Source organism: Delphinapterus leucas, chromosome 3 (assembly GCF_059928025.1).
Source record: "Delphinapterus leucas isolate spDelLeu-1000000601 "Yukka" chromosome 3, BTC_Dleu_Yukka2, whole genome shotgun sequence".
Taxonomy (NCBI): domain Eukaryota; kingdom Metazoa; phylum Chordata; class Mammalia; order Artiodactyla; family Monodontidae; genus Delphinapterus; species Delphinapterus leucas.
Window position 1 is genome coordinate 47,679,866 of NC_143131.1, and position 17,890 is coordinate 47,697,755.

Genomic DNA, 17,890 nt, shown 5'->3' on the forward strand with positions numbered 1-17,890 from the left:
TAGAAACTTTGGGAAATACAGAAAAATTTTAAGAGCCATCCAAAGATAACTGTTGTAATGATTTGTTTTTTCCAAAAAAATAATGTGGGCTCTGAGAAAATGTAAATGTCACATTTAAGAATATAATGAGCCTTTTAAAGTTACTTTTGAAGGAGGTATTATGATTTCCATAAACTTCTAGTAGACAAAATACTAAAACAAACAAAAAAACAAATGAAAAACTCTGCTTCATCGGTAGCAGATTCACCTGAGGATATGGCTTCTCTGCATTGCTTGGCCTTTTAGTTTAGAACTAGCTCCACTGTAAGTAAAAAGAATTAACTAGTCCTTCCCCTTATGGAACCCCAGGGACTGAAGTTCCTATAACACAAAGCCAACCTCAGCCATACCTGAAAGTGATCTTCCGCTTTGATGCTACTGCCACTTAGAATTAAAGTAATCCCTTTAACACAAAAGCTTGGTCCTGTGGTCAAAATCACAACTACAGAAACTTGCATTTTGGAAAGAATGTCCAGCAACATTTTACTGAGAACTAAAAATAATGTAAATTAATGTAAGATCAAAATTAAAGCAGTTCAGTATTGTGTACAGTAGTATCTTTCAATTTGAAATTTTTCAATGTCAAATTCCAAGCCATTTGTGCATGTCTGTATACACAACTCTGATAGTTTTTCGATAATGCTAACTAGTTATCAATCATCAAGTTGAAATGATTACCCTCACTTGAAGACCACCTTTGTGTTTATATTCCGTATCAGCACCAAAAGAAGAAACCAAATTACAGCCCTTTCCCCAGTTTTAACAGACAAATAAACTAATATTTATTCTACAAAAACAGGTGACTGAGGTCATCCAAGTTCTTAACTTTATGAGGAAACAGCTTTCTTTGTCCTTGAATTGTAATTTCCTAATAGGCTTGAGTGGTAACTAATCCTGGCATCCCTTTCACTGATGCCCAGGAAAGTCACTCAATGTTTTGTTGATTTCAGCTCTGGAGGCCCTTTTAATATGTTCCCAGTATTTTTTATTTCTTAAATGGGCTTTCAATATAATTATTCAAAAAAATCAGAGTACAAATATCCAACAAACTGATAAATAATAATGGTATTACTTTCAAACAGTTATAATTTTTATAAAACAATAATGATAACCAATATTTATCAAATGGTTACTCTGTGCCAGGAACTGTGCAAAGCACATTTCACTGATTATCTCCTATTTAATTTTTTTTGTACATGAGGAATGGAAGGCCCAAGAAGGACAAAAAAAATCACCATGCCCATGGCGTGATGGGGTCAGGATTCAAAGGCAGGCAATATGACTCTGGTGGGTCTGTGCTTAAACACTGTGCAATTCTGCACCAGTAATGGCATTTATCAATGCCAAAAGCACATCCCAAACAATGTCTAATCTCTAGGCATTTTCCATTTCATAAAGATGATATGTACCATAAAGACAACAAATGGAAGAGTTAACATATAAATGCAAAAAAAATTAAAACAAAAAAATTACTAAAATGACTTACAGAACTAAACAATCTCTACCAACCTGCTGATTTTCATGTCCTTCTACCCTAAGCTAAAATAATAAAATGAAATAAAATAATTTTTGGTTTCCTACTGAGGTGATAATTCTGGCTGAGAGTTTAATATCATATGTCCATATTCAGGGTGTAGCAAGATTACATGCATATCATATGTAACAAAGGCCTCTGGAGATGGCATTTATGTGCATATATATATGTATATGTAAACATCTACATATAGATGTATTTATGTATATATTGTGTGTGCATGTGAGTATAATCCTAGAGAAAGCATTTTGATTTTCTGCCTCTGTATTTCAAATGGGGTGGGGAGGAGATAAAGGTACTGTATCCACCACCATACTTATCCGCATAAAGAAAATTTACTATATTATTTTGCTATATTTTTACTATATTTTATATTTACCCAATATAAAAACCCTTCAAAGACCAACTGCTCTGCAAATATTACATTTTAAGGTATACTTCCTAAGATTAAAAACATATCATGGGGGGACTTCCCTGGTGGTCCAGTGGTTAAGACTTCGCCTTCCAATGCAGGGGGTGCGGGTTCGATCCCTGGTCAGGGAGATAGGATCCCTCATGCCTCGCGGCCAAAAAACCAAAACAGAAGCAATATTGTAACAAATTCAATAAAGATTTTAAAAATGGTCCACATCAAAAAAAAAATCTAAAAAAAAAAAATCACGTGTCAACGCAAGTTCATCAATTATAACGGATGAACCACTCTGTTATGGGGGCAGGAAGTATATGGGAAATCTCTATACCTTCGTCTTAATTTTGCTGTGAAACTAGAAATGCTGTCTGAAGTCTTAAAAAATTAAAAAGACAAAAATATATCATATAACTTTAGAAAGGGATGTGACCTTGGAAGTTATTTAGTCTTCTGAAATCTAAATCATTTGCTCACTTCTTATTCACAGTTTTAATAATTAAGGCCTTTGCCTGATACTTGACCAAAAACATTCTAAAAACAAAACCCTCAGTTTTTGGCCCATGTGTACTCATATCACATGCACTGATGAGAAAGTAAATGAAATTGGAGCTAATGCAACATAAGCAAAAATTCTCTAGTCTGAAGTGTAATCTCTTCTTTATTTGTCATAAAACAAAAATTTAGGCTTCGTTAGAGAACGTACATGATGCCAATAAACGGCCTCAAATTTGTTAGTTAAATGATGGCATGAAAGATCATCTGTTTTCAGAATTATTCAGCAAAAGATTTTCCAGTTGTAAGAAGTTAAGTGTTTTGCACATGTAGAGACACACTTGCTAAGCCTATTTATTTTGTTTAATAAAAGCTAATACAATAAAGGGGTCCTTCTAGGCATGTTGATGTCACAAATTATTGTCACGGAAGTTTGATGACTGACCTCCATGGGCGGGGGGAGGGGGAAGGAGGACGGGGAAAGGACCAAGTACACAGCAATCTTTCACAAGTGCCCTCACTCTGTTGTAGGAACAGGTTCTTCTTTTCTAGTTTATCTTATTTGACAGGCCCGTTCTTAACGTCAGTGGCTCTGCCTTCTTGGTTTTTCTCTGGGATGGGTTCCCAGGGAAAAGATTTATAGGTAGCTAGAACAACAATTTTTTAAGATTTGCATGAGGTAAAATGATTCAGGAGATTAAAAGGAAGGGTGTGATCAAATGGGGAGAGGAGTGACAGCAGTATGTCTTCTGCATGCCTACTATTACCAGACCCTGCTCTACTAACACACGGTATTTAATTCTGATGCCTCTGCACTAAATGGATGCTCATATTCCCATCGTAAGATAAGGAACTGGTTTCTGAGAACTTAAGTAACTCATGGGTGGTCATGCCCTTGGCAAGTGGCAGAGTTCAGTGGTTTCCAATTGCCAGGCTGAGACCTGGTACTGGCCCAAGAGAATGCTCATTGGTCCTTGTGAAGGTGAGAATAAACATGAAACATGGAGTAAGGATTTTTAAAAAGTCATATTAAAAAACAAAAGCTAACCATATTCCTTTGGAAAACTCTCCTTTATTCTGAGAATATGTGCCACTCCCTTTGTAAAGAATTCTAGTGAAATGCCTTTGGAAAACAAAATGATTGTGTGTATCGATGGGAATTTCCTTGTTAAATAAATAAAGTCATTTATCTGGCAAAGTAAGCACTTAGTAACCCTGGGTCAGTCCCCCAGATGGTTTTTGAAGTCTTAGTGAGTCATGAAATCCCAAGGCATGAAAATGAGCAGTGGAGCTGGATTTAAACCCAGGCTTTAAATACCGTTTCGCTTCTACTGCATCGTGCTGCCTTCTGCAGGCACAAACGGATTCAGACTATTCTGAAGCCCCATAAAAGTACATATTCTAGACTCTAGAACATCACGGTCAAACAAAAGTTTTTGCTGTGATGGAAATATTCTCTCTCTGTGCTGTCTAATACGGTATCCACTAGCCACCGTTACTACTTAGCACTGAAAATGTGGCTAGTGCAAGTGAGGAACTGAATGCCACTTTTATTTAATTTTAATTAATTTAAATTAAGAGAAAGTCACCTGGGGTAGTGGCTATCATCTTGACCAGTGCAGCTCTTGAGCAATCTTTACAAAACTTCAGTTTTAAGTTTTCCAAGGGAAGACAATGTTTTATATAACTGAAAAAAACAAAAATCTACTCTAAGCTTGGGGGCAGAAGAGCATTGATATATTAACGTAACAAAAATACTTGATTGTTTGGCAAAGACCCTAAGTGGAAAGATTTGCCCAAATGGCCATCAAGATTCTCCACCCCTGAAAGGGAAATAAAGATTTTAGTTTAATTGCTTTGCTTACTATACTCTCGCCTAGAGGCTACTGTGCTGGCCAGCAAATGCCAAAAAGTATGGCCTCGCAGTAGCTGCTGATCGAAATCACTATGTTCAGGGTCAAGATACCTGGATTCTAATTCATGGCGTGCATGTGTGTGCATACGCAAGACACATTTTTGAGCGGAATTTTGTATTTCTGAAACTGAGTTAATATTTTCCATTGTTTCCTTACATGATTGTTTTGAGGATCAAGTATTAAACTTCAGAGGAGAATTCTATGTCAGCTATAAAGATTATACAGACTTCAGGCAATTTTAAGAATATATTCCTTTCTATATACATCACTTCCCAAAGAGTGTACCGAAGCTTAGGGCCACAAAGGGCAAAACATGGTGGACCTTGTAAATATCCTGAACTTGAACTGATGTCTTCATGAATCTTTAAGACATCCTTTCACCACTTTCAAAGTGCTTCGGTGTTTGGAGTGCTGGGTTATAGATAAGCTGTCTGTCTGGGAAACATCAGTTTCCTTTCCTGGATAAATATAGTACAAGATGGGCTACCTTTAAACAAATGTAAAACAAACAAACAAGAAACACCAAGAAATAGTGAAACGTGTAGGAAATTTTATCTAATCTCTATAGTAGGTGGGAGAAATGAATGGAAACTCAATGTATTGAAGATAAATAATGAGCATGAAAAGACATAAAACAAAAGAGTGCTCTCAACACATGGAATTAACTCCGTGATTTGATGCAAAAGAGTTCTTTTTACCAACTGCCTTCTTTTTTAGCTTCTGTAAAAATGTACTCATAATTGAAAATAACAGTGATTGAATGAAAGTTTTATTGCACTTTTTTAAAGATCACCACAGGAACCTTTAGATAACACATAAATCATAATGCTTGTTTTCTGATTTTCCTGGCAAATAGATAGAACCCTGGTGGACAGAACAAATTCAGTCTGGAGTTCTCTAAGTCCCAAAGGAGGAATCGATGTTGAGACACGGAAACATGAGGTCTGCACGCAGCCCTGTTCTCCCTGGAAGGAAAACTAGGAGCTAAAAGGGCTTGGTCTTGGGATCATTCATAACATTTACTAGCAGGCAACGTCATGCACTGAACTGCTTAAATGATTTTCTGTCACAGTGTTGACTCCCACATTTGCAGAGATGTAAACAGATGTCCTTTCTTTTTCTGCTTTTTTCAAAATTAATTTTTATTGGAGTATAGTTGGTTTACAATGTTGTGTTAGTTTCTGCTGTACAGCAAAGTGAATCAGTTATATGTATACATATATCCCCTCTTTTTTTTAGATTTCCTTCCCATTTAGGTCACCAGAGAGCATTGAGTAGAGTTCCCTGTGCTATACAGTAGGTTCTCATTAGTTATCTATTTTATACATAGTAGTGTATATATGTCAATCCCAATCTCCCAATTCATCCCACCCCCTCGGTACCTATAAGTTTGTTGTCTACATCTGTGTCTCTATTTCTGCTTTGCAAATAAGTTTATCTGTACCATTTTTCTGTATTCCACATATAAGCGATATTATACGATATTTATTTTTCTCTTTCTGACTTACTTCACTCTGTATGACAGTCTCTAGGTCTATCCACGTCTCTGCAAATGGCACTATTTTCTTCCTTTTTATGGCTGAGTAACATTCCATTGCATATATGTACCACATCTTCTTTACCTTTTCCTCTGTTGATGGACATCTAGGTTGCTTCCATGTCTTGGCTATTGTAAATACTGCTGCAATGAACATTGGGGTGCATGTCTCTTTTTGAATTATGGTTTTCTCCAGGTATAAGCCTAGGAGTGGGATTGCTGGATCATATGGTAGTTCTATTTTTAGTTTTTTGAGGAACCTCCATACTGTTCTCCATAGTGGTTGTATCAATTTACATTCCCACCAACAGAGTAGGAGGGTTCCTTTTTCTCCAAACCCTCTCTAGCATTTATTGTTTGTAGATTTTTTGATGATGGCCATTCTGACTGGTGTGAGGTGATATCTCATTGTAGTTTTGATTTGCATTTCTCCAATAATTAGTGACGTTGAGCATCTTTTCATGTGTTTTTTGGCCATCTGTATGTGTTCTTTGGAGAAATGTCTATTTAGATGTTCCCCCCATTTTTTGATTGGCTTATTTGGTTTTATTTGAAAATACTTAGGAATAAACCTACCTAAGGAGGCAAAAACCTGTACTCAGAAAACTATAAGATACTGATGAAAGAAATCAAAGACAACACAGATGGAGAGATATACCATGTTCTTGGATTGGAAGAATCAATATTGTGAAAATGACTATATTCCCAAAGCAATCTACAGATTCAATGCAATCCCTATCAAATTACCAATGGCATTTTTCACAGAATGAGAACAAAACTTTTTACAATTTGTATGGAAACACAAAAGACCCTGAATAGCCAAAGCAATGGTGAGAAAGAAAAGCGGAGCTGGAGGAATCACATTCTCTGACTTCTGACTATACTACAAAGCTACAGTAATCAGGACAGTATGGGACTGGCACAAAAACAGAAATATAGATCAAAGGAACAGGATAGAAAGCCCAGAGATAAACCCACGCACCTATGGTCACCTAATCTATGACAAAGGAGGCAAGAATATCCAATGGAGGAAAGACAGCCCCTTCAACAAGTGGTGCTGGGAAAACTGGACAGCTACATGTAAAAGAATGAAATTACAACACTCCTTAACACCATACACAAAAATAAACTCAAAATGGATCAAAGACCTAAATGTAAGGCTGGGCACTATAAAACTCTTAGAGGAAAACAGAGGCAGAACACTCTTTGACATACATTGCAGCAAGATCTTTTTTGATCCACCACCCAGGGTAATGAAAATTAAAACAAAAGTAAACAAATGGGATCTAATTAAACTTAAAAGCTTTTGCATGGCAAAGGAAACCATAAACAAGACAAAAAGACAACCCTCAGAATGGGAGAAAATGTTTGCAAATGAAGCTACCGACAAGGGATTAATCTCCAAAATATACAAACAGTTCATGCAGCTCTTTTTCTGCTTTTAACTCCTCTACTTCCATTGACAGGTTGTAGGAGTTAAGGTCTTACATATGTCTAGACATAACTATCCAGTAGTCAATGACAACAAATTTTTCTTCATCCAAGATTAAGAAAACCCTGAAGTCTCAAGACAATGAATGGGAAGCTGACACAAAGCTTGAGAGAAACCGCAATAGGCAGATGGAATAATTGGGGATATTTCTTCAGTGAATCTCACCTCAACCATGCCACAAAGTGCCAGGAATCTGATAGCAAAGCCCAGTGTTCGATATTCTTAACTTGCCTTTTTCTGAAGAAAAACCACAGGCATGGTTGAAGCCTCTCTTTCTTCATATTTCAAATAGCACATCTTTAAATTTTCATCTTACAGGGGTTTAGTGAGGATGATTTACTAACAATCCCTGGTATATCTTATCTCAAGAAGCACATCACATAAATGTTCCAGTAGTGTGATTATTCTTCCTTATACGGCTCATACAACTGTACAGGAGACACTGAGAAAAATTCACTAAGGATCTAAGACTGTCAAACAAAATCAATAGCTAAAGTGATTGATGTATTAGTGGAAACAGGGATTTTCATAGGAATATCAGTATTGACTGGGTAAATGTCCTTTTCTATCTGGGTAAGTATCTAGGATTTTTTTTAAATGACAGGAATGCATCATGCAAACAAAACTTTTGTCTTGTTTCCATGGGTCTATGGTGTCTTCAAATGATACCCAGACATGAAGTAGGTACTGTCAATATTTGCTGAGTGAAAGCATGACACTCTCATTCAAAAATGCAGCCAATCAATATACTTATTTAGAATGTGGTAGAAGACACAGATTACCTCCATTGGAAATCAGCTTTCTCCTTTCTCCTGACCTGTCACCATTCGCTCCATTCCCACCACCTACTATCAAGATTTAAAGTTCAGAAAATTTTCATTTTATAACACTAGAGCATGGTTTTGACTTTAGTCTCCTTTAGTACATGGAGGAAAGAGTGTTGGGATAAAAAAAGCAAGTGAGGGTCCCCAGGCACGGTATCTATAACTGACAGAACTAGATCCTCTTGTGTAATGGCCATTTGTCCATTACAAGAAGCAGGAAAAGCTCATAATTTTCAACTTGGTTCATTCATCTAGGGTCACACTGCACTGAGAGCACTATGCAGGTTACTGTGCTTTTTTCATTGAAGATCGTTTTCAAATGTTCCTATTTTTAGTTGCACAGTTAATTTTATTCATACTTTGCTCTTAGAGATGATGTTCTTTGTATACACTGCATAATAAGCCAGCTCTTCCTTGACCAAGGTTGATATGAGTTTGCTCTCTAGCAGGGATTTGATCTCATAAAATTATGGAGTAATCACTTTTATTATTAAGCTACCATTCTCCCACATTTTTGTAAAAAGCAGATGTTACCCTGTGTAAAGTATTAAGTCTGAGGTAAAAGCATAACTGCATAGTCAATCATTTACAAGTTTAAATAGTTTACCTTCACAGTGCCGTTTTTTCTAAAGTTACGGGAGTTGAGAAACACTCAGGTGACTATTTTTCTGTTTTTTTTTCTTTTTTCACAATAAAACTAGAGTCCAAACACTGAGGAGCATACTGGGTATGAAGGAAATTCAGAAAAGAAAATTGGATGCTAAATATTAGGGCAAACTCTCCTAAAGACGTAATAGCATTTTAGTAACCTTAGCATGAAAATAATGAGTTACTGGTAAGTTTTGTCAATCTCAATTTCTTTTTCCCTCTACCTTAAGAACTTTTCGTAACGAATATTTATCTCTTCATGTCCCCTAAGGCCTCAGGATATATCACTTTGGCAGTGATAAGCAAGGGATATTAGAACACATAATTAATTTGTTGTTTTAAAAGACTGGAGCATAGCGCAATGATACTAAACAAATGCTGTGGTAATGCATTAAAATCCACTGTTCTTACCTTGTGTCATTAACAAACATGCTCATTCAAAATGTCAGAATATTAGAGCTTCCTTTTTATGATTTTTTAAGTATGAGATTAGAAATATAAAATGTGTGTTCAGCTGCTATTTTTAATTCCTTAATTCAAAAATTGAATAAGCATGTTTACCTAATTTATAAGTATTTTTTTAACCATTTATGGCCCTCCTGTTTTTTGAGCTAGAAATAAAACGGCCCCAGGGACTGAACAGAGAAGTGGAATTTTTAAAACAACAGAGAGATGAGAAAAGGTAGCACAACTAGTAGTAGTGCTCTAGTAGCCAATGACCTTAGAATATTCTGTCAATAGACTTCTTGGGATTTAATGGCTAGTGTAAGTTTAGTGTCTGTATCAATACTTAATAATAATAATAATAGTAGTAGTAGTAACTTGCCAACCCTCAAGGAGTGGAAGAAAAATCCTAGTTTATCTGGCTCACTACCAAAATGATATCACTCTTGATAATAATGAATAAATTATTTGTCTACCTGGGGTCCTAACAGAATTAAGGATAGGATAAATTCTCAATTCTAGAGCTCATCCGGAAGTTCATGGCTTTCAAAATCTGCTGAATTTTTTCTTTCTCTTAACAAAATTTCTCTTCACACAAAGATTTGATTTAGCTCCAATCCTAAGGACACAAATAAACACCCTAATCCAGAGGTTCTCAAACTTCTTCAATTCATGATACTCGTAGCACCTCAGTAGTTTTTTACAGCACCTCACTGGCCAAAAGAAATAACTACCAGTGGCAATTCTTAAGAATTTAGTTCAAACGATTTAATAAGGTTTTGCCTCCACAACTGAGCGCTCGTTGAGTCCTGCACAACTTCTCACTCCGGAATGAGCCTGGATGTTCTGCCTCCCTCACTTCCTGGTCCACGCTGATTTTTGTGCATTGCTTGCTTCTTATCACAGCAATTGTCAATAACCCAGTTTTGCAAAGATATGATGTCATGGAAAGAAAAGGAATGATCTGAAGTTGAAACTGGGAACTATTTCAAGCTATTAGTTCTCCAGGTGACTGACAGATGTTTCTGCGTTTAAATTTTCCCTGAAAATTTAAAATACCTCTGGAACCCGTGTGAGTTCCCTGTGGTGGTCCAGGATACCTCAGCACATGTCCTGGCCCTAGTTTCATTACTCTTAAACCATTGAGTGAGGGGTGAGGACACTCCCTCAGTTGGGAAAACTCAGGAATTGAGGAAGGAATTATTTGACCACAGCACCTTTCTGTGTTTACATGATGGTAGAGGACTTTCAAATGGCAGATCAAGGTTAGAAAAGAGACAGATGCTCATCAGTGCTAATAAGATCTAAAAATATAGTTAGGTGGGGTTACAGACTTTTCATGTAGATCCAGTGAGGACTAGAACCTTTGTGGTGCAACATTTCTTTTTATTTTCAGAGATGCCTTAGTAAGACTAATGAAGAATAATGTAACCTGTAATAGAATTGATGAATAGGTATATAAGCAATCATTCTTCCTTTTTCAAACTCAGGGCTAGAGGCAATACCACCTTCTACCCCATAGTCATAGGAAGAGGCCAGGAACAGCTACAACCGAAAACTCACAAAGGCTCAAGAGGTGGTGAGGGACTTCCTAACTGCTAAAGAAAGGGTAGAAATTTGAGTTGGGGATGGGGGATAGTGTTTCCTAGCTGAAAGAATGCCCACATGGGGCACCCCAAAGCCTTGATAAATGAGGTCCTATACTTCTGTATGGTGACGGGGACTAATTAGCTAGACTGCCAAGTGTGCCCCAGTTTTCTATGCTACATTGGGTCCGCTCACTTCCTCTTCATTGCCCCTTCCACGCCCTCCCCCGTATGTATCAGTATGTAGATATGAGTAAAGAGCAACTTGGATCATCTTTGGATTCTCTGTGTTAGTGTTTATTCAGCAGAAGACGGAGACTAGAGGTCCATTATCCAGACGAATTGAAACGTGTTTTTAACTGATGTGGTTTGACAGGTAGTTTGTATTCAATAAACTCAGTTTTATGATTAAATTCTATTTGTTTTGTTACTGATAATTCTCCTGTTAATTTTTCCAGGGACTTGTATCTATGTATTTGTAAATACAAATAACATATCATTGAATGAAGTGCAGCAACAGAAGTAACTGTTATCCAGAAGTTAAAATAGTTTCAAATGCATTCTGAAGAATTTAAGAGGGAAAAAAACCTGCACATATTTAATGTAATTATCCATCTATTCTGTCATTTTCTTCATGTTTCTTCATGACAGCACTTGGGCAACCTTCTGTTATCTAGTTGTTTCTACTCTTAGAAAATACTTTTTTAATCTTAATGATAGCTTTTTTAAAAAAATAATAATTCTTCTTTATAATTTATTTATTTAATTTTGGCTGTGTTGGGTCTTCGTTTCTGTGTGAGGGCTTTCTCTAGTTGCGGTGAGCGGGGGCTACTCTTCATCGTGGTGCGCGGGCCTCTCACTGTCGCAGCCTCTCTTGCTGCGGAGCACAGGCTCCAGACGCGCAGGCTCAGTGGTTGTGGCTCACGGGCCCAGTGGCATGTGGGATCTTCCCGGACCAGGGCTCCAACCCGTGTCCCCTGCATTGGCAGGCAGATTCTCAACCACTGCGCCACCAGGGAAGCCCTTAATGATAGTTTAAGTTTACTTTTCATGTATTTATTTCTTTACTGTGCTCACGCTAATCATTAAAATTACTTCTATTTCTTATTATTCTTAAGAATTAAGTTGCTTCTCGGGATTACATTTAAGAAACTACGTAACAGCCTTCTGAGCAGAGGCTGCCAGGAGCTTCTCTTCTGCCTTGTACAAGCTAATTTTTTTAGATGCTGAGTTTAGCCTAGTTCTATAGACTTGAGTCAGATGCATATTTTCCAAGAGTCAGTTGCATATTTTCTTTATTACTTCTCTGACCAATGTGAGCTTGTATCTTCTTTCATTCTTTTTTTTTTTTTTAAATAAAAAATTTTAATTCTATAGTGGTTTACAATTTTCAAAAGTTTCACACATGCGATTTCATATAATCCCACAGCAATCCTTTTTTAATCCCTTAGCCCTATATTGCCCCTCCCTCCTTTTATCACCCCACTGGTAACAACTAGTTTGTCCTCTGTATCTGTGAGTCTGCTTCTTTTTTGTTATATTCACTAGTTTGTTGTATGTTTTAGATTCCACCTATAGGTGATATCATGCAGTATTTGTCTTTCTCTGCCTGACTTGTTTCACTTAGCATAATGCCCTGCAAGTCCATCCATGCCGCTGTAAATGGCAAAATTTCATTCTTTTTATGACTGAGTAGAGACTAAATTTAAAATTAAGTGTATCTCTTGGGGTGATGAAAATGTTCTGAAATTGGATTTTGGTGGTGGTTGTACAACTATAAATATACTAGATTCTTTCATTCTTAAACTATAAATGGAAACTAAATTTTCATAGTGCCAAGTCATTCATTTGATCAACTGGATTTGGTGAACAGGTACTTCTGTTTCTCAGCAGTTTTGCCACAATAGTTCACAGCACTTTATGGCATTTGCAAATAATGTTCTCGTAGAAACGATCGAAATGTGTGTTGTGTTTTTCAAGAAGTTTAAGCTCTCAGGCCCTTGGGTCTCTCATCTGTAAAACAGCATAATAATATCCCTCTGCATAGGACTGTGGAAAGTATCAAATGAGATTACAGATGTGAAATACTTAGAAGAATGAAGAGTGATGTACACATGCAACGTATGCTGTGATTATTATTACTACCATTATTAGTCTTATTTTCTTCTTGTGCCTCAGCTATTTAATCAGTATCTATTTACAGAAGATAAGATAATGCCATCCTGTCTTACAGGAGGTAATTATCTTCCTTCTCTCTTTACCAACAAATTAAACAATTATATTTCAACTTAAAGAGCATTTAATGGTTTTCCAAAACACTTCATTCAAATAGATAATCACAAACTTTCATTGCTACTGTTTGTATTTGAAATTTCTAAGGGATTTTCTCAATAGTTTAGAAAACTTAACTAGAACAGTTAAGTATAAAATCATCAAAAGTGATTAAAATATATAATAATGTCATTCTCTATAAAGTGCAGTTCAATTAAAGACACCGAACAATCTTCCCAGCATTATCATGAACTAGGTAAGAAAATGGAGGTTTACATATGGCCACATGTGAAGTCAAATGAAGAGAAAGGATAACACTTTATCTGTAGATGGAATGTATAGTATCAGATTGAAGACTGAAATGGTAGTTATTTATTCTATTCACCTTGCTTCTCATAGAAACATCTCCCTAGTAGAAAGAATGCTTTTCAGGAGTCAGTTACTGTCAAAGGAAAACCGTATAGCTGCAATATAAATACCCAGGGGGAATGAGAAAGCTGAACATGTCAAGACATTATTTTTCAACAAAATATAGAGTTGCATCACGGTCTAATTAGATTTGTCACTCTTATGTGAGTCCAATCAGATAAAGGAACTCTTGAATAGGTAGAGGGAAAAATGAGGTCATCCTCGTAAGTTTACTTTGGAAAGAAAAGCACTATTTAGCTGTTAAATATTGTAGCCTTTTCATAAAATGCACGGATACACACTAGTATCCAAAAATCAATTTGCTATAATTTTAGAAAATATCAATAGAATACATAACTATGTAAAACAGAGTCTACTAAGTCACTGTGAGTTTGTCCCTGGCCTCTATCAAAAGCTCAGTTATTTCACATTTGATGAAGTTGGAGGAGATGACTTTCAACCTGGTCATTCATCCATTCAACATTATATATAATTATCTATAGGGCTTTTCAGCATTTTTCTTTTCTACTCACCCCTATTTTGTTCTCTTTTTATAATTGCAGTGTGGCTCTATTAAGCTTTTTCCCCGTTCTCAAGCTGCCCCATCATTCTTTCCTTAGTCGTCGATGGCTATACTTTCTTTTTCTTTTTTTTTTTTGCTTTAATTGAAGTGTAGTTGATTTACAATGCTGTGCCAATGTCTTCTGTACACCAGAGTGACTCAGTTATCCACATATATACGTTCTTTTTTTATATACTTTCTACTTGCATGAAAAAGTAGAGATCATAAGCCATCAATTCTCTAAACATTTCAGCCATCCATCTCCAAATTTATATCTCCCCCTTTCACTTCTTTTTTCATTGTTATAAAGAATGCAGTACTTGTCTCTACTACTTTTTCAAGGTTAGTCCCTTTACTTAGGCTCATGATCATATGTCCATCAGCAGCTACAACTCCATACTTAACCTCTGCGTCCCTCAGCCTAAGTGTTCTGAATTCAAAAATATTTCCCTTGAACCTAATTCTCCCTCAAGCAGCTTTAGTTTTTCTTTTCCTCTTTAACTTACTAACCTTTTAAAGAGATGGCTGCACTTGCTGCTATCTCCGCTTTCAAGTCACTCCTTCACTAGTTCTTCTATTACCCCACTAAGATGCTTCTCCCACTGTTCATCCCAACTCGAGTCATTACAGAAGGGAATTGGTTCTTCTAATTTCCCCTCACCCTCTGCACTGTTGTTTCTGCTCTCTGTCCTTGTCCTTTAATTGTTGTCTTGTTTCTCCTAGAGTTCTGGCCTCAATGTGTAAAAGCCAAATTCATTATGTCATTATGTTGTCCACTCTATCCTGTGTTCCCATGTCAACATCACCATTCATTTACTTGTTCGGGGTCAAAACGTCAACATTCTCTCTGATTCTCCTTGCCCACTGGCTATCCCCCAACATGCACACGCGTGCGCACGCGTGCACACACACACACACCATTCTGTAAGCCTATTGCTTCTTGCATCTGGACTAACCTCATCCTACCCCCACTCTCTTGACCTGGGCCTCCATCATATTCAGCCTGCTTTGCTTCTATGAATTTCAACATGATCTATCTCCCTGTAATCACTTCATTCTATACAATCATTCAACAATAGAGTAATCAGAAGCAATAAAAACAAGAATGCGATCACGTGATCCCAGCTAAAAACCTGTGGCTCTGAGGTCCCATACGCTGTATTCCAACCTTCTTTTTCTCCTGCCACATTTCCCTACTCACACCAACCAGTCATTCCTTAACTGAGCCATGACTTCCCTCGCCCCACATTATCTAAATGTTGCCCCCTTCACCTGACTATCCCTGGCTGGCAAACTCTCCTTCTCTTCTCCTTTTCTCTCATAAATGCCTCAAGGATGGTGCTCACCAGATTTTATTCCAAAGGTCTAAAATGTCAGCCCTTTTGCCCTGCCTCTCCCCCTACCCCCACGCAGACGGGGAGCTTTAAACACACCATAGCTTTTCAGTAAGTATTTTTATTACATATGAATGAATAAACAAATGTCTTAATTTTCAAACCTAAGAATGGGAAAAGGAAGTTGTTTTGTAGTGAAGGAGAGTGGACGCCATCAATACAGTGAATTCATGCTGAATATGTACTAATTAGTGAGTGTGAAGGAACAGTTGAACGGGAAAGTCTAAATTTCCAGAAGGCAATTAGGGGCTATGGATCTGGAGCTCAACTGAGGTTGCAGGGCCAGAGATACTGAGCCGTAAGTCATCTGATGAAGGCTGATAGTCGAACATACATACAAAAGAGTTCTAAAGCAGAGCCCAGAGGGTCGGGCTATACTTTGGGGAAATATGTTAAGGGGTGATAAGAGAAGCTGGTGAAGAAGAGGTCTGTGAGCAGTAGGGAAGAGAGCACACAACAGTGATGGCAGCTAGGAGATGAAACGCACCTTGTATTTCCTTTAATAACTGGCACCATGCCTTCTGCTTTATGGGTGGCCAATAAACATTACTTGAATTCATGGATTTTCAGAGGTCAGTATGATTTGAAGATAGATTTCAGAATATTAAGACAACAACAACATATAAGGAAATATAGAGAATAGATGTGGATCTTGGGGTGGGCTTGGAAGGATGGGCAGAGATATGATTATGCAGAAGTTTTATTACCAAAAACAACAGGTAAAAAAGGAGAGTAGATTGGGTAGTTTTGGAAAGATGGTGGAGACCTGTGCATAGAGGTAGGTGATGAGATGCTTTTACCTGTAGACCACAAGGACAGAAATTAGGACTTACATACTGTCTTTTTCACTAATTATTTGATCTAAAACCTGTCATTTCATAAGATTATTAGTTATCTGAGACAAGAACTCTGTCTTAGAGTTTTCTTCTCTCCCCTGCAGTTCTCAAAGACAGTTACACAATGTGAATTTCATAATTCAGAATTTGAATCAAAGTGATTGTACTTTAGCTGCTCATTCCTAGGGAGAAGACAGTGTTGTCATTTTACAACCATTAATAAATGGCAACTAAGAGCCATAGGTTGGAAAGTGAGTAAAGCATAATTCCATTTCTAGAATCCCACAGAGACCTATTAAGATACATTGATGATCTGTTAGAATACCAAGAATAACAGTAGACCCTCGGGAACCCCATATACAGTTCCTCTAAGATGCACTGCAACCTGTGCTGAGTTTTTGAGATGGTGTCATGAGAAGACGGTGATGTTATCAGACAAATGCCTAGATGCAGAGGAGGAAAGTAGACGCTAACTCTACACAGAGGCAGAGTGACCACCAAAGACAGTGCAGGTATTGAGTGAGAGTTAGATCCTATTTAGAAGCCTCCAGAAACTAGGAAACTAATGAACACTACAGTAAGCACAAGAAAATGAGCTAATGATGGTATATGATCCGCGAATCTGCTTATCAGTTTTAATTACTTGCCAAGCTGTGGCATGTCTAAAATGATATTCAAGTCTGTCTAATGTTTTCTGTACTTGCCTCCCGTGATTAATATTCCAAAAATGGTTTAATTTAGGCAAACCTTCACAAAGATTTCAAATGAACTGGCAAACCAGGGCTAACATCTGCACAGTACGTCAATGGAGATATATTCAAAGGGCTATATGTGCTAATATCACAGGGACTTGCAAACTGAGTTTAAAGCCTGTCAAAATATTCGAAAATATTCACATGGTTGGGTAGCTAAACTCAGGTCCTACATGAATATAAGCTAAAGTTTTAAGTGTAAATGTCTCCCTTGCAAATTTAATTCTCTCTTTTCCCAGACAATGTATTCTCTGGGAAAATAAATGTTTCTTATCAAGAGTGACAGATTCAATCTACCATTTATCTTCAACTTGTATAATTTTATCCACCATCCTTTTTAAATTAGAGAATGATGCAGTTGAACAAATATCATTGGTTTTATCAACGCTAGAGGGAAATTTACTTGATTTTTCTCTAAGCACGCCCTCTTCTCTTTGCTCCCCCTCACACTTACATGTCACTGGCAATGGAGGAGTTCCGGGACATAGACTTTGGTGAGAGGTCATAATCGCTGTCGGATCGATACAGAAAGGACTCCCGGCGTTGACTGTGGACAAAGTTTGCTTGGAGAATTAGCCCAGATCCCGGGCTGGTCATGGGATCCAAGGGACTCCGTCCAGAAGATGTGCCATTGTCCACATCGAAGCTGTCAATTAAGGAGAAAGAATGACATTGCTCTGAATTATATGTTAATAGTTTAGTAAAGGGAGACTTCAGTTTAGGAACTGACAATAGGAAAACTTACA

General features: G+C 37.2%; 1 protein-coding gene across 8 annotated transcripts in view; it reads right to left on the bottom strand.

Annotated features, from left to right (window-relative positions):
* PDE4D (phosphodiesterase 4D) overlaps positions 1 to 17,890 on the bottom strand; it is a 1,204,091-nt gene that overhangs the window by 207,739 nt on the left and 978,462 nt on the right. For all 8 annotated transcript variants that reach the window (XM_089908363.1, XM_089908364.1, XM_089908362.1 and 5 more), the window contains one exon: positions 17,599 to 17,790. In XM_089908363.1, coding sequence (XP_089764489.1) covers positions 17,599 to 17,790 — 192 coding nt within the window. The remainder of the gene's footprint in view (positions 1 to 17,598; positions 17,791 to 17,890) is intronic.